This window comes from Geotrypetes seraphini, chromosome 7, assembly GCF_902459505.1.
Source record: "Geotrypetes seraphini chromosome 7, aGeoSer1.1, whole genome shotgun sequence".
NCBI classification, from domain to species: domain Eukaryota; kingdom Metazoa; phylum Chordata; class Amphibia; order Gymnophiona; family Dermophiidae; genus Geotrypetes; species Geotrypetes seraphini.
Genome location: NC_047090.1, coordinates 25,250,342 through 25,272,065, shown reverse-complemented (window position 1 = coordinate 25,272,065; position 21,724 = coordinate 25,250,342). Strand labels below are relative to the sequence as shown.

Sequence of the window (21,724 nt, the reverse complement as noted above, 5' to 3'; positions counted from 1 at the left end):
CATCGGGGCGGTACTGGACACCATTCAGCTTCGAGCATTCCTTCCTCCTCAGCGCATGGATGCTCTTCTTCGTCTCTGCCAGTCTGTATCTTCTCGCCAGTCCATCTCAGCGAGACACATGATGGTCCTCCTGGGCCACATGGCCTCTACAGTTCATGTGACACCCTTTGCCAGGCTCCATCTCAGAATTCCTCAGTGGACCCTAGCTTCTCAATGGACTCAAGTGTCAGACCCGTTGACTCGACACATCATAGTCACTCCTGCTCTTCGGCGGTCTCTACTTTGGTGGATGACCTCTTCGAATCTATCCAGAGGTTTGCTGTTTCACACTCCTCCTCATCAGAAGGTTCTCACAACCGATTCCTCGACCTATGCCTGGGGGGCTCATCTGGATGGGCTTCGCACTCAGGGATTCTGGACCTGTGTGGACCGACTCCATCAAATCAATCTTCTGGAGCTCAGAGCCATCTTCAATGCTCTTCAAGCTTTTCAACATCTGCTTCACGACATGGTGGTCCTCATTCGCACCGACAATCAGGTCGCCATGTATTATGTCAACAAGCAAGGGGGCACGGGCTCGGCCTCCCTCTGCCAGGAAGCTCTCAGAGTCTGGGATTGGGCGGTTCGCCACAACACCTTCCTCAAAGCTGTCTACATTCAGGGGAGGGACAATGTCTTGGCGGACAAACTGAGTCGTCTTCTCCAGCCTCATGAATGGACACTCCACTCCAAGCCCCTTCATCAGATCTTTGCTCAGTGGGGAACGCCTCAGATAGACCTCTTTGCGGCTCCCCACAATTTCAAGCTGCCTCAATTTTTCTCCAGGATCTACGCTCCTCATCGCCTCGAGGCAGATGCTTTTCTGCTGGATTGGGGGAATCGCTTTCTGTATGCGTTTCCGCCATTCCCTCTCATTCAAAAGACTCTAGTCAAACTGAAGTCCGAACATGCCACCATGATTCTGATAGCCCCTCGGTGGCCCAGGCAACCTTGGTTCTCCCTTCTACTTCAACTCAGCAGCAGGGAACCGTACCTACTTCCAGTGTTTCCTTCACTGCTTACTCAGCATCAGGGACCTCTGCTTCATCCCAACCTGCAGTCTCTCCACCTGACAGCTTGGTTCCTCTCAACGTAACTCCCCACCAGTTTTCCCAGGCGGTGAGGGATGTCTTGGAGGCTTCCAGGAAGCCTGCTACTCGTCAATGCTACTCCCAAAAATGGACTAGATTTTCTTCATGGTGTATTTCCAATTCTAAGGAGCCTCAGCGAGCCTCCCTATCCTCTGTTTTGGACTATCTTTTACATCTGTCTCAGTCTGGTCTCAAGTCGACATCTATACGAGTCCATCTGAGTGCTATTGCGGCTTTCCATCAGCCTCTACAAGGGAAACCTCTCTCTTCTCATCCTGTGGTTTCCAGATTTATGAAAGGACTTTTTCATGTCAATCCTCCTCTCAAACCGCCTCCAGTGGTTTGGGATCTAAATGTTGTCCTTTCTCAGCTTATGAAACCTCCTTTTGAGCCTCTGAGCAAGGCTCCACTAAAGTTTCTCACTTGGAAAGTGGTTTTTCTGGTGGCCCTCACATCTGCTCGCAGGGTCAGTGAGCTTCAGGCTTTGGTGGCGGACCCACCTTTCACAGTATTCCATCATGACAAGGTGGTCCTCCGCACTCACCCGAAATTCCTGCCTAAAGTGGTCTCTGAATTTCACCTCAACCAATCCATTGTGCTTCCAGTGTTCTTTCTAAAGCCTCATTCTCATCCTGGAGAATCAGCTCTTCACACTCTGGACTGTAAACGTGCTTTGGCTTTCTACTTGGATCGCACCAAACCACACAGAACTGCTCCTCATCTTTTCGTCTCCTTTGATCCAAACAAGTTGGGACGACCTGTATCAAAGCGCACCATCTCCAACTGGATGGCGGCTTGTATCTCTTTCTGCTATGCCCAGGCTGGATTACCCCTTCCCTGTAAGGTCACAGCACATAGGGTCAGAGCAATGGCAGCCTCTGTAGCCTTCCTCAGATCGACACCGATTGAGGAGATTTGTAGGGCTGCCACTTGGTCCTCGGTTCATACGTTCACCTCTCATTATTGTCTGGATACTTTCTCCAGACGGGATGGGCAGTTTGGCCAAACTGTGTTACAAAATTTGTTCTCTTAAGTTGCCAACTCTCCCTCCATCCCATTGAGGTTAGCTTGGAGGTCACCCACTAGTGAGAATACCTGCCTGCTTGTCCTGGGATAAAGCAATGTTACTTACCGTAACAGTTGTTATCCAGGGACAGCAGGCAGCTATTCTCACGTCTCACCCACCTCCCCTGGGTTGGCTTCTCTGCTAGCTACCTGAACTGAGGAGACACGCCTGGAGCATCGGGCGGGAAGGCACTGGCGCATGCGCGGTGCAGGCATCTCGAAACTTCTGAGTTTCTTCAAGCAAGACATGCTTGCAAGATGTCCGTATCGGGGCTCTGTCGGATGACATCACCCACTAGTGAGAATAGCTGCCTGCTGTCCCTGGATAACAACTGTTACGGTAAGTAACATTGCTATACTGGTGAAAAACTAAATAAAAAACCAAAACCATGATAAAATGCCGAACCTGACTGCAAGTGGTAGTGAAAGTAGCATAAGGCACCTGTAGTACTGTTAGTGCCAGAGCTGCTTAGAATAAAGAACCGTGCTGTACATGAGGAGAAAAAAAGAAAGAAAGAGGTGATAAGATGTAAAGTGCTGGCCCCTCACTGCACCACTTGATAAAACTAAGGAGCGATGTTCTAGAGCAGGGGTGCCCACACTTTTTGGGCTTGCGAGCTACTTTTAAAATGACCAAGTCAAAATGATCTACCAACAATAAAATTTTTAAAAAACATAAAGCACACTGTACGCATAGAAAATGTTAATTATCATTCCTATTCCAGGGTTTTTCAAAGAGGTCAAAGCAGATGACTCTATGCACTGTCACCTTAGTAACAACCATACAAAAATAGACAAATATACCCCCTCCCTTTTTACTAAACCACGATAGCAGTTTTTAGCGCAGGGAGCTGCGCTTAATGCCCAGCGCTGCTCTCGATGCTCATAGGCTCCCTGCGCTAAAAACCTCTATTGCGGTTTAGTAAAAGGGGACCTTAGTGTAAAATATAGACAGCAGATATAAATTCAGACACATTTTGATCACTAAATTTAAAATAAAATCATTTTTCCTACCTTGTCTGGTGATTTCATGAGTCTCTGGTTGCACTTTCTTCTTCTGACTGTGCATCCAATCTTTCTTCCCTTCTTTTAGCCTGTATGCTTCCTCTCCTCCAGACCTCATTCCCTCCCCCAACTTTTTCTTCCTCTCTCCCTGCCCTTTCTTTCTCTGCCTCCCTTTTTTTTTTCCTGTTTCTCTTCTTTCCTTCTGTCTCCCTGCCTGCCCTTTTTCTTTCTTTCTTTCTTTCTTTCTCCCTGCCCTCTTCCAAGCCACTGCCACTGCCATCGGGGACCAGGACCCAAAACGCCATCAATAACAGACCCGAAAGCTGACGCCGCCCCAAGCTCTCCCTGCTTCGACCGACCAGCATTCCTCTCCCCGACGTCAATTCTGCCGTCGGGGAGAGGAAGGCTGATCGGTCCAAGATCGCGATCGACCTATTGGGGGAAATGCTGCCGGGTCTTGCCTTCGTGGAAACAGAAAGTAGGCAGGACCCGGCAGCAAGAAGAGCAAATGCTTCACTAACCTGTCTCCCGCCTTAGCCCGTAGCGAATGCTTGCTTCAGGGCTCGCAACATGTGCGTGCCGGCTTCCCTTCTCCCTCCCCCCCCAGACATAACTTCCAGTTTCAGAGGGAAGAGAAGGGAAGCCGGCACGCACATGTTAAGAGTCCCGGAGCATAAGTTTGCTACGGGCTGAAATCTCCAAGCTGGGTTTTTTTGGGGTTTTTTTATGTTCAGCAGCGGCAGCAGCAGATGAAAGCCAGGCGCTCGTCTAAATTAGCTGGGCGGATCGCCCAGCTAAAAGGCCCTAGGGAGAACACTGACTATTTTCTATGAAAAGATTTGCTTTAAAGGAATGAGATTGGTTTGAATTTGGAACTGAAGCAAATTCTACATATCAGACCTTTTAATAATAATAATAACTTTATTTTTGTACTAGTCTTTAAGCCCGTTACATTAACGGGTGCTAGAAAGCAGCCCCCTTTCCCCCTCCAGTTCCTCCCTGTCTCTCCGTAGCCCCCCTTCTATCTTCCCCCCCTAAGCAAAATGATCTGCCTCCCAGCACACCCCTTCCCCCGAAGCAGCTCCCTTTCCCTCTACCCCTCCAGTTCCTCCCTGACAGTGTCTCCGTGGTCCCCCTTCTGTCTCCCCTCCCAAGCAAAGCTGTCTGCCTCCAAGCACACCCCTCCCCCCCAAAGCAGACCCCTTTCCCTCTACCCCTCCAATTCCTCCCTGATTGTCTCTCCGTGGCCCCCCATTTTTTCTCCCCCCAAGCAAAGCTATCTACCTCCCAGCACACCCCTCCCCCAAAGCAGACCCCTTTCCCTCTGGTCCTCCAGTTCCTCCCTGACTGTGTCTCTGTGGCCCCCCTTTCTGTCTCCCCCCCCCAAGCAAAGCTGTCTGCCTCCAAGCACACCCTTCCCCCAAAGCAGGCCCCTTTCCCTCTCCTCCCTGTCTCTCTTTGGTCCCCCTTCTGTCTTCCCCCCCCCCAAGCAAAGCTGTCTGCCTCCAAGCACAGCCCTTCCCCAAAGCAGGCCCCTTTCCCTCTCCAGCTCCAGTTCCTCCCTGTCTCTCCGTGGCCCCCCTTCTGTCTCCCCCCCTCAAGCAAAGCTGTGTGCCTCCAAGCACAACCTTACCCCAAAGCAGGCCCCTTTCCCTCTTCCCAGTTCCTCCCTGTCTCTTCATGGCCCACGCGATTTTCTCTTCTCGCGGTCTGGCCAGCTCCCCTAGTCCCTTGCCGCCGCCGCCACCCCCTTCCCTTCCCGCGGTCGACAAAACTCTTGCCTCCAGCATCCGCCGCAGCACTGTAAACACGCTGCTTCGCGGCCTCTACCGCCCCGATTTGCTCTTCCGTGTCCCTGATGACATCATCAGAGAAACGGAAGAGCAAATGAAGGCAGTAGAGGCCATGAAGCAGCGTGTTTACAGTGCTGCGGCGGCTGCTGGAGGCAAGAGTTTTGTCGACCGCGGGAAGGGAAGCGAAGGGGGTGGCGGCGGCGGCAAAGGACTAAGGTAGCCGGCCAGACCGCGAGAAGGGTGGGCTGAGAGGAACCCGGGACCGTGGCAGAGGCTCGTTGCACAGTGTAAATACAGTTGCTCAGTGTGAGGCTTCCTTCGCTCTTCCGGGTCTGCATTCCGACTCCTCAACGCGCCAGCCTGAGCCGGCATAGGCGGTTGAGGGTGGAAGGTTGTGGTCGGAGTTGCTAGGCTGCAGCGGATGTGTGAGTTGCGAGTGTGGGGCCTGCAGCGGCGCGAGGTGGAGACGGAGAGCAGGCTGTGGTGACGTTGTAGGCACGCATGCGCAATCGTATTTTCGCGATGGGACCAGGGAACACGTTTTTTTAGTGCGCATGCGCGGCCTATCATTTTATTATATTAGATACCGCAATACCACAAGCAGTTCAGAGCAGTTTACAGAGGAAGAAACTGTACACAGACAGCGATGTTACAGAGAAAATTTCTAATTACATTGGTAAGTCAGGAGTAAATAGGTATATCCAGAAGTGTTTCAGATATGTTACAAGGTAGGAAGGAGTTAGAGGAATTTGTCAAAGAGATAGGTTTTTATTGATTTCTTGAAGGATTGGTAGGGTGGTGAGTTGGAAATGAGGGTGGTTAGACATTTATTCCATTTGCCTGCTTGAAAAGACTGTGATCTATCAAGGAATTTCTTGTAGATATAGCCCTTCGGGAAGGGGAAGGCAAACAGATAGGCATATTGTGTGCAAGTGGTGCCTGGAAATTCAAAATTATGCGAGAGGTAGATAGGGGATAAACCGATTATGGTTTTGAAGCAGAGGCAGGCGAACTTGAAGATGACCCTTGCCTCCATCGGCAGCCAGTGTAATTTTCTGTAATACGGGCTTACATGATCAGATTTTTTGAGACCATAGATGAGACGGACGGCTGTATTCTGAATGATTCTCAGTTGTTTGATGGTTTTCTTAAAGGAACCCAAGTATATGATATTGCAATAATCTAAGGTGGTTAAGATTAGGGATTGAACCAGCAATTGAAAAGACAGGAAGTCGAAATAGTGTTTGATGGTACGAAGTTTCCAGAGGGTGCCAAAGCATTTTTTAACTTGAGCGTTAGTATGGTCTTCAAAAGACAGGCATCGGTCTAGGATGACTCCAAGTTTAAGTGATAAATGATCAATTTTGAGCGATAACTGGAGTGATGTTGCTAAAGAAAACTATGGTAGCGGCATTTAATTTTTGCAAGGGCAACTACGATAAAATGAGGAAAATGGTTAAAAAGAAGCTAAAAGGGTCTGTGGCAAAGGTCATAAGGATAAACCGGGCATGGATGTTTAAAAATACCATCATGGAAGTAGAGAGCTGCACGGGAACGGGGACGACGGGAATCCCGCGGGACCCGCGGGCATCCCGCGGGTTCCCCCTTTGGGTCACGGGGATCCCGTGGGGACGCCCCTAGGGTCGCGGGGATCCTGTGGGGACGCCCCCTAGGGTCGCGGGGATCCCGTGGGGACGCCTCCGAGGGTCGCGGGGTTCCTGCGGGGCTGGATGTACTCAGTCGCGCGGCTCTTCTCTCTACCTTCTCTGCTTGCAGCACAGAGCCGAACGGAAGTCTTCCCGACGTCAGCGCTGACGTCGGAGGGGAGGGAGGGCTTAAAGCTTAAAGCCCTCCCTCCCTCCGACGTCAGCGCTGACGTCGGGAAGACTTCCGTTCGGCTCTGTGCTGCAAGCAGAGAAGGTAGAGAGAAGAGCCGCGCGACTGAGTCGGGAAGACTTCCGTTTGGCTCTGTGCTGCAGGCAGTGCAGGTAAGGAGGACAGTAGCCTCGCGGTTCGAGTGGCTACCAAGGGACGGGGCGGTCCGCCCCGCCACACCCCGCCCCGGTTGCAGCACAGCCGGCCAGGTCCCCTTACTTTTGTGGCACTTCCCCGACCGACCGACAACAGCCCCGGTCCGACAATCCTCCCTGCCCTGTAGCCGCGAATCTAAATTATCTTCTTACAGCAGCTGTAATAAGGTAATTTAGATTCGCAGTTAAGGGCAGGGAGGTTTGTCGGACCGGGGCTGTTGTCAGTCGGTCGGGGAAGTGCCACAAAAGTAAGGGGACCTGGCCGGCTGTGCTGCACCCGGGGCGGTAGAGAAGGAGGGGGGGGGAGAAGGACGCTGAAAGCACTTGAAGACAGAGGAGGGAGAAGGACGCTGAAAGCACATGGGGGAATACAAAGGGGTGGAGAAGGACGCTGAAAGGCCATGGGAAGGGCGGGGGGGGGGAAGGACTCTGAAAGCACTTGTGGAAGACAGAGGGGGGAGAAGGACGCTGAAAGGACATGGGGAAGATAAAGGGGTGGAGAAGGACGCTGAAAGGCCATGGGAAGGGCGGGGGGGAAAGGACTCTGAAAGCACTTGTGGAAGACAGAGGGGGGAGAAGGATGCTGAAAGCACATGGGGAAGACAAAGGGGTGGAGAAGGACGCTGAAAGGACATGGGGAAGACGGGGGGGGGTGGAGAAGGACGCTGAAAGGCCATGGGGAAGACAGAGAGGGAGAAGGACGCTGAAAGGACATGGGGAAGCAGAGGGGGGAGAAGGACACTGAAAGCACATGTGGAAGACAGAGGGGGGAGAAGGACGCTGACAGGACATGGGGAAGATGGGGGGAAAAGGACGCTGAAAGGAAATGGGGAAGAGAGAGTAGGGAGAAGACGCTGGCAGGGAAGAAGACAGATGCCAGACTATGGGGGGAGCGGAGAGAAGAAGATGGGTGCCAGACCAATTTGGAAGGGGGAAGAAAGGGAGAGGCACAGTAACAGAGCAAATGGAAGATGCAGAAGGAAGAGAGACAGTGGATGGAAGGAATTGAATGAGAACATGAGGAAAGCAGAAACCAGGCAACAAAGGTAGGAAAAGAATTATATTTCTTTTTTTTTTATTTTGCTTCAGGATAAAGTAGTATATTAGTTGTGTTGATAAAAATTTATAAACATTAGAGGATCTGGTAGAAACCCATTTGCAAAGTATGTATTCTTCCCAATTAATATTTTCAAATTAATAAAGTCTTTTTGCTTATTTGTAAATGGTTTCTACCAGAGCCTTTAATTCAGTAGCATAATTAAATGAAATAACTATTTCTGAAGTTTATATGGATGGGCGGGGACGGAGGGGATTCCTCGCGGGGACGGGTGGGGACGGAGGGGATTCCTCGCGGGGACGGGTGGGGACGGAGGGATTCCTCACGGGGACGGGTGGGGACGGGTGGGATTCTTCACGGGGACGGGTGGGGACGGGTGGGACTTTGGCGGGGACGGGTGGGGACGGGTGGGATTTCTGTCCCCGCGCAACTCTCTACATGGAAGCCCAGACTAGATGTATTCCACGTATTAAAAAAGGTGGAAAGAAGAGAAAACGAGAGCCAGTGTGGTTAAAATGTGAAGTGAAAGAGGGTTTTACATCCAAGAAACCATCCTTTAAAGAATGGAAAAAGGATCCCAATGAAGAAAATAAGAGACATAAGCACTGGCAAGTTAGATGTAAAACATTGATAAAGAAAGTTAAACATGAATATGAAGAACAACTTGCCAAAGAGGCAAAAAACTCATAGTAACAATTTTTTTAAGGACATCAAAAGCAGAAAAGCTGTGAGAGAATCTGTGGGACCGCTGGATGATCAAGGAGTAAAAGGTGCGCTCAAGGACAATAAGGCAATAGCGGAGAGACTGAAATGAATTCTTTGCTTCGGTCTTTACGGAAAAAGATGTAAGAAATATTTCAGATCCGGAAATGGTTTTCAAGGGTGATGAGGTGGAGGAATTGAAATAAATCTCAGTGAACCTTGAAGACATACTAGATTATAGGCAGAAAATAAATTTAAAAAATAAATAAATAAGCCTAAGCCAAATCGACAAGTTAGAGTGATAAATCACCTGGATTGGATGGTATACATCCCAGGGTACTGAAAGAACTCTGTAGTACCTGAAGATTGGAGGGTGGCCAATATTATGCCGATTTTTTTTTAAAGGGTTTCAGGGAAAATCTGGGAAATTACAGACCAGTAAGTCTGACCTTGATGCCAGACAAAATAGTGCAAACAATTATAAAAACTAAAATTGTGAAACATATCGACAACATGATTTAATGAGACAGTCAGCATGGGTTCAGCCAAGGGGTCTTGCCTCACCAATTTGCTTGACTTATTTGAGGGTGTGAATAAACATGTGGATAAAGGTGAGCTGGTTGATGTAGTGTATCTAGATTTGTTAAAGTTCCTCATGAGAGGCTCCTGAGAAAATTAAAGAGTCATGGGATAGGAAGTAATGTGCAATTGTGGATTAAGAATTGGTTATCAGACAGAAAACAGATGGTAGGGTTAAATGGCTATTTTTCTCAATGGAGGAGGGTAAATAGTGGTATGCCACAGGGATCTTTACTGGGACCGGTGCTATTTCACTTATTTATAAATGATCTGGAAATTGGAACTACGAGTGAGGTGATTAAGGGCTCCTTTTACAAAGGTGCATTAGGGCTTTAACACGCGGAATAGCGCGCGCGCTAGACCTTAACACTAGCATTGAGCTGGCGTTAGTTCTAGAAGCGTAGCGCAGGTTTAGCGCACGCTAAAATCCTGCGTGCGCTAAAAACGCTAGCGCACCTTACTAAAAGGAGCCCTAAATTTGCAGATGACACAAAACTGTTCAAAGTTGTTAGAACACATGCGGACTGTGAAAAACTGCAGGAAGACTAGGAAATTAGAAGACGGGGCATCCAAATGGCACATGAAATTTAATGTAGACAAATGCAAAGTGATGCACATTGGGAAGAATAATCCAAATCATAGTTATCGGATGCTAGGGACCACCTTGGGGGTCAGTGCTCTAGAAAAGAATCTGGGTGTCATCGTAGACAATATGCTGAAGCCTGCCCAATGTGCAGCGGCAGCCAAGAAGGCAAATAGGATGCTAGGAATTATTAGAAAAGGGATGGTAAACAAGACTAAGAATATTATAATGCCCCTGTATCGCTGCATGGTGCGATCTCACCTTGAGTATTGCATTCAGTTCTGATCTCCTTATCTCAAAAAAGATATAGCAATACTAGAAAAAGGTTCAAAGAAGAGCAACCAAGATGATAAAGGGGATGAAACTCCTCTTGTATGAGGAAAATCTAAAGAAGTTAGGGCTCTTCAGCTTGGAAAAGAGACAACCGAGGGGAGATATGATTGAAGTCTACAAAATTCTAAGTGGTATAGAATGAGTTCAAGTGGATCGATTTTATTTTATTTTTTTTCTACATCAAGATTTACAAAGGCTAGGGGACACTTGATGGAGTTACAGAGTAATACTTTTAAATCCAATAGGAGAGAATATTTTTTCACTCTGAGAATATCATATTTTTCGTTCTATAAGATGCACCTACCTGTAGAGCAAGAAAAAAAAATTCTGAAAAAAATGGTGTACCCTGTTCCCCCTCTGGTGGTCTAGTGGTAGGCCAAGACAGGGTACAGGGCACAGGGCAGGTCTAGAGGTAGGCAGGCAGCACCCTCTTCCACCCCCCCCCCCCCCCAGTACCTTTTTTTAATTCTGGTGGTCCAGCGCTATAAGTGTAACGCAGAAGGGGATGCCAGAACTTACCCCCCTCGAGACTAGGTCTGGAAGCTACCAGGACACACAGGTTCTCGAGCCCCTCATAGAAACATAGAGTATGACGGCAGAAGAGGGCTGGCGGCCCAACAAGTCTGCCCACTCAAGAACCCTCCCTCCCATAAGTCTGCCTACTCAGGAATCCTCCCTCCCTGGGTTATCCATCTTTTAAACATAACTCTGTAGCACCCCCACCTGTTTGTCCCATCGACTCTTGAAGTCGAGCACGCTACTGGCCTCAACCACCTGGCGTGGAAAGTTATTCCATCGATCAATCACCCGTTCGGTGAAGAAGTATTTCCTGGTGTCACCATGGAATCTTCCCTGCTAAGTTTTAGCGGAAGCCCTCTTGTCGCCGTGGGACCCTTTAGAAAAAAGATTTCTTCCTCCACTTCAATGTGACCCATGATGTATTTAAATGTTTCTATCATGTCCCCCCTTTCTCTGCGCTCCTCGAGAGAATATAAGCGCAGTCTGGACAGACGATCTTCATATGGGATGTCTTTAAGTCCTGAGACCATCCTAGTGGCCATTCTCTGGATCGACTCCATTCTCTTCACATCCTTTTGATAATGTGGCCTCCAAAACTGGACACAGTACTCCAGATGAGGTCTCACCATGGATCTGTATAATGGTAGTATGACTTCAGGCTTTCGGCTGATAAAGCTCCTTCTGATGCAACCCAGCATTTGTCTAGCCTTTGCTGAAGCTTTCTCCACCTGATTGGCAGCTTTCATATCATCCCGGATGAGTACTCCCAAGTCCCTTTCTGCAGTAGTTCTTGTTAAGTTTTCACCGTTCAAGGTGTATGTTCTGCATGGATTTCCACTCCCAAGGTGCATTACTTTACATTTTTTGGCATTAAAGTTTAGTTGCCAAGTCCTGGACCATTGTTCCAATAAAAACAGGTCCTGCTCCATAGTGCTGGGACTGGTTGCGCTGTCAGGTTCTGTTGCCCTGCCCACAATGTTGCATAGTTTAGCGTCATCGGCAAATAATGTAATTTTGCCTTGAAGTCCCTGAGTTAGATCCCTTACAAAGATATTAAATAGCATCGGGCCCAAGACCAAGCCCTGTGGTACTCCACTGGTCACTTTCGACGTTTTTGAGGGAATACCATTTACCATTACTCTTTGAAGTCTGCCGCTAAGCTAGTTTTGTATCCATGCTGTCAGTGTTTCTCCGAGTCCTAACGAGTTCATCTTGTTCAATAACCTACTGTGTGGAACACTATCAAAAGCCTTGCTAAAGTCCAAATACACGATGTCCAGGGACTCACCCCCATCCCGTTTTTTAGTTACCCAGTCAAAGATTGGATTGACAAGACCTTCCCTTTGTAAAGCTGTGCTGGTGGCGATCCCTTAATCTTCCATCATCCAGAAATGTGTCCAATCTGTTCTTGATCAACTTTTCCATGATTTTACTCACTATTGATGTGAGACTCACCGGTCTATAATTTTCAGCCTCTGACCTGCATCCCTTTTTGTGGAGCGGGATAACATTGGCAGTTTTCCAGTCCAGGGGAACCTTTCCTTTGCTTAGGGAAAGATTGAAGAGTATGGCTCACTGCTGCGGCGATGTCCCTCGCTGGATGGCTACCTCCTCATCTCTTGCGGCAGAGCAGCGCACAAGGCAGGCGCAAGCTTTTCATGTTCCTGCCTGGTCCCGCACTGCTCCCTGAATGGTTGCCGTCAGTCCCGCGAGACTCACAAGAACTGACAGCAGCCATTCAAGGAGCGGCAACGGACCAGGTAGGAGCGCAAAAAGCTCACACCTGCCTTGTGCACTGCTCTGCCGCAAGAGATGAGGAGGCAGCCGTCCAGCGAGGGACATCGCCACAGCAGTAAGCCGAGGGGCTCGAGCACCTGTGTGTCCCAGCAGCTTCCAGATCTGGTCTCGAGGGGGGTAAGTTCAGGCATCTTCTTCTGCTTTACACTTACAGTGCTGGACCACTGGAATTTTTTTTTTTAACAGTACCGGGGGGGTTTTGTTTTTAAATTGTTATTCACGTCATAAGACGCATCTACATTTCCACTAGAGAATGACACGGTGACAAAATTCATCACCGTCCCTGTCCCCGCAGATAACCGCGGGAAACCATCTTCATATTATTCTTTAAGGAGAGAGGGAAGAATCAGAGTATGAATGGCCACAACCAATGACCCTCAAGCTTTGCTTTGAAGAATGCTGGTGTAGAATGACTGAGGTTGAAATAGGCACTAAAAATGACATGGGATTATTTCCTGTGGTAATCCGCGGGGATGGGAATGGTGATGAATTTTGTCACCGTGTAATTCTCTAATTTCCACCCACTTTTTTGGGTAAAAAAGTGCATCTTATGGAGCAAAAAATACGGTAGTTAAGCTCTGGAACGCGTTTCCAAAGATGTGGTAAGAGCAGTTTTGAAAAAGGTTTGGACAAGTTCCTGGAGAAAAAGTCCATAAACTGCTATTGAGACAGACATGGGAGACGCCACTTCTTGTCCTGGATCGATGGCATGGAATGCTGCTACTATTTGGGTTTTTGCCAGGTACTTGTGACTTCGATTAGCCTTCTCGAAGACGGGATACTGGGCTAGATGGACCATTGGTCTGATCCACTAAGGCTATTATGTTCTTATATACAGTGAAAGCTCTATTATAAGTAAGCAACTTTGCTATTTACATGGTTGATTATCCAAACTCTTGCTTAATGTAATGTGAATACAGGGATCAAAGGAGACCCAGACTACTTAAATTGGGAAGGGAAATAAGATTAATAGATTATATTTTCACATCTGTATGTGTTTTTATGATAAAGGTACCACAGAAAAGAGATGGCACAGATCTCTAGGTACTTTTTCCTAGGGTAGTCTTCAAATGCAAAGTATAAACATGCTTTCACTTTGAAAATTGGCAAAGTCCATAGGAAACAGTACCTGAATATTTGTCTGCATGGACAGATATTGATATTTTTTTTCCTTTGTCACTGTTCCCACATAATTAGCATGTTTGTAGAATTTTTGGCAGTATGCTGTTGAGGTAAGTGGTAATGACCAGTTGCAGTACATGTCAGACCTTGACCTTTTCATGTAGTGCTAGAAAATTCACATGCAAGGCACCTGACTCTAGTGTCTTTTTAAAGCTATAAGTTATACCATGGAATACTTATCTACCAAAATACAGTCAAACCTCAGTTTGCGAGTAACCCGGTTTGCGAATGTTTTGCAAGACGAGCAAAACACTCAGCAAACTTTTGACTCGCAAACCGAGTGTTGATTCGATTTGCGAGCACCCCCCCCCCCAATAACCGGCATCGCTCCCCCCCCTGCTCGCAAAGGCCCCCTCGCTCCAACCGGCCCCCCCGCCCGAACAACTTAAACTTACCCCCCCTATCTAGTGCAGGCACAGATCGTGTGCCTAGAAGATCTTCTGGCTTCTGCCTGCCTGCCGAGATTCTCGGCGAGAGGGAGAATTAGAAGTCCTTGAGCATGCGCAGATGCATGCTCAAGGCAGGCAGGCAGAAGCCGGAAGATCATCTTGGCACACGATCTGTGCCTGCGCTAGACGGGGTGGGGGGGGGGGTAAATTTAAGTTGTTCGGGCGGGGGGGGCCGGTTCGCACGGGGGGGTGGTGCCGGTTGGAGCGAGGGGGCCTTTGCGAGCCGGGGGGAGCAATGCCGGTTATCGGGGTGGGGGGGAACGTATCAAAGCGAGTTTCCATTGTTTTCTATAGGGAAACTCGCTTTGATAAACAAGCATTTTGGATTACGAGCATGCTCCTGGAAAGGATTATGCTCGTAATCCAAGGTACCACTGTATATGATTGGATATAAAGTACTAAAATATCATGTAGTGATACAGCTATGTGATAGGATTTAACTGTCTTTATGAAGAGATTCACCCAAGGTAGGGTTGTACAGTTGTTGCCATAAACTGATAAGAATTCTTTAATGCGAGCACTTTTTTTCTTTCTTTCTTTCTCTCTGTTTCCATAGGCCCATTCTGAGTATGAACAGTTTGAATCTCGGCAGGCTATCAATAAGGTGCCTGGAAACTTTAAATCTACAGCTCCTGTGCTATCATTCAGTGAATTCTCAGACATGTCTGGAAGGACACCAAAGAAACCAATGATGAAAGAAGAAGTAAATTGCTTGTTTGGTTTATTTTTTTCTTCTCATTCTTGTATAAATACAGATATTTGCATCCAAAGTTGGAAGCATGTATAGCACATACGGTGTTGGAAGTGTAATATGTTTATCCACATTTAAGGGCATGTTTACTAAAACCTAGCACACAGTGAGCTATAGTGAAATGGCCATTAGACAGACAGACACACAATACCAAAAAGTAATCAGATCGCAGTGGTCCTGTATTTCCAAACATCTCCTCTCTTCCAGTCCCAACCCCTATGCTTGGCATATTCTGCTACACCCCTCCTCTAAACAAATCCTACCTTTAAAGTTGGTCTTGGTCCACAACAGTGTTACACATATGCGGCCTGCTTTGAAGATTTCCCTCTGGCCTATTCCCCCAACACCACTTTCTGTTTCTGCTTGGGTGGAATAGGGCAGAGAAAGCTTCAGACCAGGCCTCAGGCAACATGTACAATACTGCTGTTGCTGGAGACCAACAGAAGACTACCTTTAAGGCAGACAGGTTGGGGAGGGGGGAATTTGAGGAGAGGACAAATGTTAATTCCCCCCCCCCAGGTAGGTAAGGGAAATGAGCTGCAGAACTGGAGGAGACACTAGTGGAAGCTATAACTGAGGTGGTGAACTCTGGCATCAATAAGAACATAAGCAGTGCTTCTGCTGTGTCAGACCAGAGGTCCATCGTGCCCAGCAGTCCACTTATGCGGTGGCCCATCAGGTCCAGGACCTGTATAGTAATCCTCTATCTATACCCTTCTATCCCCTTTTCCTTCAGAAAATCATCCAATCCCTTCTTGAACCCCCAATACCGTACTCTGTCCTCTATCACATCCTCTGGAAGTGCATTCCAGGTGTCCACCACCATTTGGGTGAAGAAGTACTTCCTAGCATTGGTTCTGAATCTGTCCCTTCTTAACTTTTCTGAATGCCCTCTCGTTCTTGTAGTTTTTGAAAGTTTGAAGAATCTGTCCCTCCACTTTCTCTATGCCTTTCATGATCTTGTAAGTCTCTATCATGTCCCCTCTAAGCCTCCGCTTTTCCAGGGAAAAGAGCCCCAGTTTCTCTAATCTTTCAGCATATGAAAGGTTTTCCATACCTTTTATCAATCGCGTCACTCTTTTCTGAACCCTCTCAAATAATGTAATATCCTTCTTAAGATACGGCGACCAATATTGGAAGCAGTACTCCAGATGTGGGTGCACCATCGACCGATACAACGGCAGGATAACTTCTTTCGTTCTGGTTGTAATACCTTTCTTGATTATACCTAGCATTCTATTCGCCTTCTTAGAGGCCGCTGCACACTGTGCTGACGGCTTCATTGTCTTGTCCACTATTACCCCCAAGTCCTTTTCTAGGGTACTTTCACCCATTACCAGCCCTCCCATCGTATAGCTGTACTTCAGGTTTCTGTTTCCTACATGCAAGACTTTACATTTCTCTACATTAAACTTCATCTGCCATCTTGTCGCCCACTCTTCTAGTTTGTTCAGGTCCCTTTGTAAGTCTTCACAATCCTCTCTTGCCCCAACTCCACTAAATTGTTTGGCGTCGTCTGCGAATTTTATTACTTTGCACTTTGTCCCTGCTTCTAGATCGTTTATAAATACATTGAACAGCAGCAGTCCGAGTACTGATCCCTGCGGAACACCACTCGTGACCCTCCTCCAGTCAAAGTAGTGGCCCTTCACTCCTACCCTTTGCTTCCTACCCGCCAACCAATTTTGATCCATCTGTGTACGTCTCCTTCCACCCTATGATTCTTCAGTTTCCGTAGTAGGCGTTCATGGGGTACCTCAAAGGCTTTTTGGAAATCTAAGTATATGATGTCTATGGGGTCCCCTTTGTCCATTTGTTTGTTAATTCCTTCGAAAAGTGCAATAAGTTTGTTAGGCACGATCTTCCCTTGCAGAATCTACGTTGGCTTGTTTTCATCAGTTTATTCCTTTCTAGATGCTCATCGATGCTTTCTTTTATTAGCGCTTCCGCCATCTGCTCCAGTACCGAAGTCAAACTTACCGGTCTGTAGTTCCCGGGTTACCTCTCGATCCTTTTTTAAAGATGGGCGTCACATTAGCTAACTTCCAATCCTCCGGGATCATGCCTGTTTTCAGGGATAGATTACAAACCTGCTGTATTAATTCCGCTACTTCCTCCTTTAATTCTTTCAATACCCTAGGGTGGATTCCGTTCAGGTCCGGAGATTTGTCAGTTTTTAATCTTATCTATCTGCTTATGTACGTCTTCAAGGCTTACCTCTATGGATGTTAATTTTTCTGCTTGATCTCCTTTGAAGATTTTTTCAGGTTCCGGCACGTTGGATGTGTCCTCTTTTGTAACTACTGACGAAAAGAACTTGTTTAGTTTATCCCCACTTCTTTTTCCTCCTTCACCACTCCTTTCTTATCTCCGTCATCCAACGGTCTCACCTCTTCCCTTGCCGGCTGCTTCCCTTTAACATATCTGAAGAACGGTTTGAAATTTCATGCTTCCCTGGCTAGCCTCTCTTCTTATTCTCTTTTTGCTCTTCTAAACATGTGGTGACATTCTTTCTGATGCTTCCTGTGCTCATTCCAGTTCTCGGTTTTGTTCTCTTTCCATTTCCAGAATGAATTTTTCTTATCTCCTATCGCTTTCTTCGCTTCTTTAGTTATCCACGCCGGGTCTTTTTGCATCCTTTTCTAAATCTGGGGATATACAGATTTTGAGCCTCACTCATCGTATCCTTGAACAAAGACCAGGCTTGCTCTACAGTCTGCGATTTCTTTGAGCTGTTCCTAAGTTTCTTCCTTACCATTATTCTCATCGCTTTGTAGTTTCCTTTCTTGAAGTTAAAAGTTGTCGCTCTGGTTCTCTTTCCCTTCGATATTCCAACTTCAACTTTGAACTTAATCATATTGTGATCGCTGTTTCTCAACGGTCCCACTACTTCCACTTCCTTTGCAGGTCCTCTTAGCCCATTAAGGATTAGATCCAGAGTGGCATTCCTTCTCGTCGGTTCTCTGACAAACTGCTCCATGAAGCTGTCCTGTATAGCCTCCAGAAATCCAGTCTCCCTAGCGCATTGTGAGTTTCCAAGACTCTAGTCTATCCCGGGATAGTTGAAGTCTCCCATAACAATCGTGTTACCATTTTTGCATTCTCGCTTCAACTCGGCTTTCATGTCTGCTTCGGTTTGCCCAGGTGGACGATAGTACTGGCCCATCTTTATCTCGGGCCCTTTCCTTCCCAGTATTTTAACCCATAGTGATTCCAATTTGTTGGTCGTTGCTGCTGTGTCTACTCTGGTCGAGTGTATGTTTTCCTTTCTGGCCTGACCTGTCTTCACTATGTCCCATTTGTTTTCTTCATTCCACCATGTTTCAGGGACCCCAATGATGTCTAGGTTCTCTTTTTTGGCCATGACTTCTAATTCTCTCATTTTATTCCTTAGGCTCCTTGCATTAGTATACATGCAATTTAAGTCATGGTATTTTTCTGTCTTCCTTTTCTTTTCCTGTGCTACGATTATTATTTTCTTTTCCTGTGCTACGATCATCTTGTCATCCAATTTTTGATCTGTCAGCTCTTGGTTTTTGCCCGTTGTGTCTTCCCAGTATTTTTCCCACTCAGTTTCCTCATGGGATACCTTCTTCCAAATCGTCGACACTTGGTCAACTGTTGGCTTTCCCCTTCTTGGTGCTGCTAAATTTGTATCACTGCTCATGATAGTGGAGGGGAGGGAGGGAGAGGTGCTTGATGATGGGAGGGGAGAGAGAGAGAGAGGGATAATGAACTTGGGGAAGAGGTAAGAGAAGAAAGGAAGAAAGAAGTGAGAGGAGGGAGAGAGAAATAGACCTCGGAAAAGAAAGAGCATGGTCTTGGGAAAGAGGAAAGGGAGGAATGGAAGAGAAACGTGAGAGATGGTCATCTGGGGACGGAAGGAAAGGAGATTCAGTCCTTTAGGGAAAGGAAGGGGATTTGGAATTTGATATACTGTCTCTGTTTTAACAATCAAAGCAGTTTACATATTATATATACTGGTACTTTTTTTTTTGTACCTGCGACAATGGAGAGTTAAGTGAATTACCCAAAATTACAAGGCAGTACAACAGGAATAAATAAAATACCTTTTAATTGTGTGATTGATTTTGAATTAAAAGTTGTCATCAAAATGCAGCCCATATAGATATTTTTGTCATCATATAGGTATAGTGTATACAGGAGCCCATGTAGTTCAATAGACTAATGAAAAAATAATCAGAAAATCTTCAAAGTCAAATACTTCTGTTTTTGTTGTACCTTGGGTTTCATCTCAAACTCGGTTGTTTTAGTTATGTAGATCCCTGACCTGAAAAACCTTCTAATAAATAGTTTAGCTGTTAAATGTAGTAGATTTATATTCCAGTGACCCTTAATATGAAGCCTTTTTCCTTGCCACAGCAAGAAGAAATGGATTATCTTTGCCATAAAAAGCTCACAGATGTTGATAATGGTCATACAAAATGCAGTGATCTTCTAAATACAGCTTTGATAGAGGTGATAATTAAATTATTTTGATCCTCTTCACATTTGTCATTGGTAGTGATATTATCTATGTAACCAAATAAAGATTTCTTCATGTTGAAGGAAACTAAGGACAAGATTGAAGACTCCATTGAGACCACAAAAACAAGACAATTGAAAATAAGCAAGTTTGTAACACCAGTTAAAAAGGGAAGCAGATTCTTTGCACTGGGTGATCTAAATTATTTTCTTCCAAATTTACACCAGGGCTGTGTCTGTCTCTTAAATAACCACTGTCACCTTGTACATGAGATCTCTGCATAAGTAGAGAACTCTAGAATGAACTGAATATAAATTTTTATAAATAAAATAGTGATTTAATTGTGTGTGTATTTTCCCTTTTTTTCAGGTGGTGAGAAAAACATTAAATGAAGAGAGAAGAACTAATAAAGACATTCTCAAAGAGATGTTCCCTTATGAAGTATCAACACCAACTGGAATTAGGTAGAACCAAAGGCAGAATACTTTTTCTCCTAGACTTTAAATCTATAGTAATAGTATTATAAGAATTAGTGATTATAAAGAGAGCAGCAGAATTTACATTTTTGAAAATAGCCAAGTTTTCAGATGTTTTCGAAATAATTGGAAAGAGCCCAAGTTATGCAGCTGGACGTTATTCCAAAGTTCAGTAATTTTAAAGTAAAGAGATTTCCCTAATTTTCCAATATAGATAATGCCTTTTAATGAGGGGAAAGATAATTTAAACTTTTGGATAGATCTGGTAATATCAGGTCTTGCAGAATTCCAAGATAGAGGAATTAAAGGAGGAAGAGTGCCATGCAAGATCTTAAATGTTAGGCAGGCACATTTAAAGTAAACCCTAGAGATTACTGGGAGCCAGTGAAGTTTTAACAAAAGTGGGGAAACATGATCAAATTTGCTTTTTGCAAAGATCAGCCTAGCCGCAGTATTCTGTATCTGTTGAAGTCTTTAAAGACTTTTCTTGGTTAGACTTAAATAGACTGAGTTACAATAATCCAACCTCGAACGAATGATTGATTGTACCAGGACAGCAAAATGTTGTTGGTGGAAACAGAATCTCATTTTCCTCAGCATATGGAGGCTAAAAAAACATTTTTTTTACCAGAGAATTAAGATGGTCATTAAATGAAAGTGTTGCGTCTATAATGACACTTTACTTGAGAATTCAATCTGCAGTGAAGATCCGAAGGGCAATGAAATGGACAAAGGTAGCTGATCTAATTTTGGGCTAAGCCATACAACTGCTGGTCATCCTTGCCATAAGTTTTAATACACTTATTAACTTCACAAAGTAGTTTTTAGTCATCAATAAATTATTTAAAATCCTTCAAAACAATATACCTCATCAGACTTCCCAAACAAATAGTGGAAATCAGTTTTTGTGATGTAATCAGCATAGGCATTATTAATATCATAATCATTACTACTACTGCTGCTGTTGCTCTCATACAGCACATCCATTTTCACTGCCATCCATGCCATTGCTTATACTACGTTTTTGGAAGCCTGTTGAACCCTATGTTCTGGAATGTCTTCCCAAACATCTTTGACCCACTTTGCAGTGAGCTCAGTGTGGAGTGGAGGAGTGGCCTAGTGTTTAGAACCGCTACCTGAGGTTGTGGGTTTGAGCCCCATGCTGCTCCCTGTGACCCTGTGCAAGTCACTTAACCTTCCATTGCCCCAGGTACTGTAGTTAGATTATAAGCCCTCCGGGACAAATAGGGAAAGTATTTAGAGTACTTGAATGTAAACCACTTCGAATAAAAATAGTATAAAAGAAGCATACAAATGTCTGTTTCATCAGATTTCCAACTTCTGTTAAGCATATTTCACTAGAGGATATCCATTCATGCCATATTTTTCACACATGATCTATGAAAGGTTTATTCAAGCAAACATATAGTGGCCATAAAACAGAAGTAAGACCACCAGGTATAACTGGCAGAGAAGTCTGAAGAAACATTGCTTTCTGTTTGATGTCCTCAGGTATGTCCCAAAAAGCAATTATTTTTTTTTCTTCAAAGCAACACCCAGTCATCTATTCCAAATCTCATCAAGTCATATTTTGGTTCTTCCTTCATCCATCCATCCATCATCCATGCATGCAGAGTAATTTGTGGTGGAAATTTAAAATTTTTTGGCAATTTTTTTTTCCTCTTAAAAATGACTACAGTGTGCAACTTGGTCCCATTCACCATTCCCAATTGTCCTCAATAACAAAACAGTTTTATCTCCTAGGCTTGCCACAATTCTTTTGCTGG

The 21,724-nt window shown here is 45.7% G+C and overlaps 1 protein-coding gene across 9 annotated transcripts in view; it reads left to right on the top strand.

The window, feature by feature from the left end:
* TMPO (thymopoietin) overlaps positions 1-21,724 on the top strand; it is a 110,225-nt gene that overhangs the window by 79,579 nt on the left and 8,922 nt on the right. For 5 of the 9 annotated variants that reach the window (XM_033951881.1, XM_033951879.1, XM_033951880.1 and 2 more), the window contains 4 exons: positions 14,781-14,927; positions 19,359-19,454; positions 19,545-19,631; positions 19,831-19,925. In XM_033951881.1, the coding sequence (XP_033807772.1) occupies positions 14,781-14,927; positions 19,359-19,454; positions 19,545-19,631; positions 19,831-19,925 (425 nt within the window). The remainder of the gene's footprint in view (positions 1-14,780; positions 14,928-19,358; positions 19,455-19,544; positions 19,632-19,830; positions 19,926-21,724) is intronic. The other 4 variants (XM_033951882.1, XM_033951878.1, XM_033951877.1 and 1 more) reach the window with 3 other exon arrangements.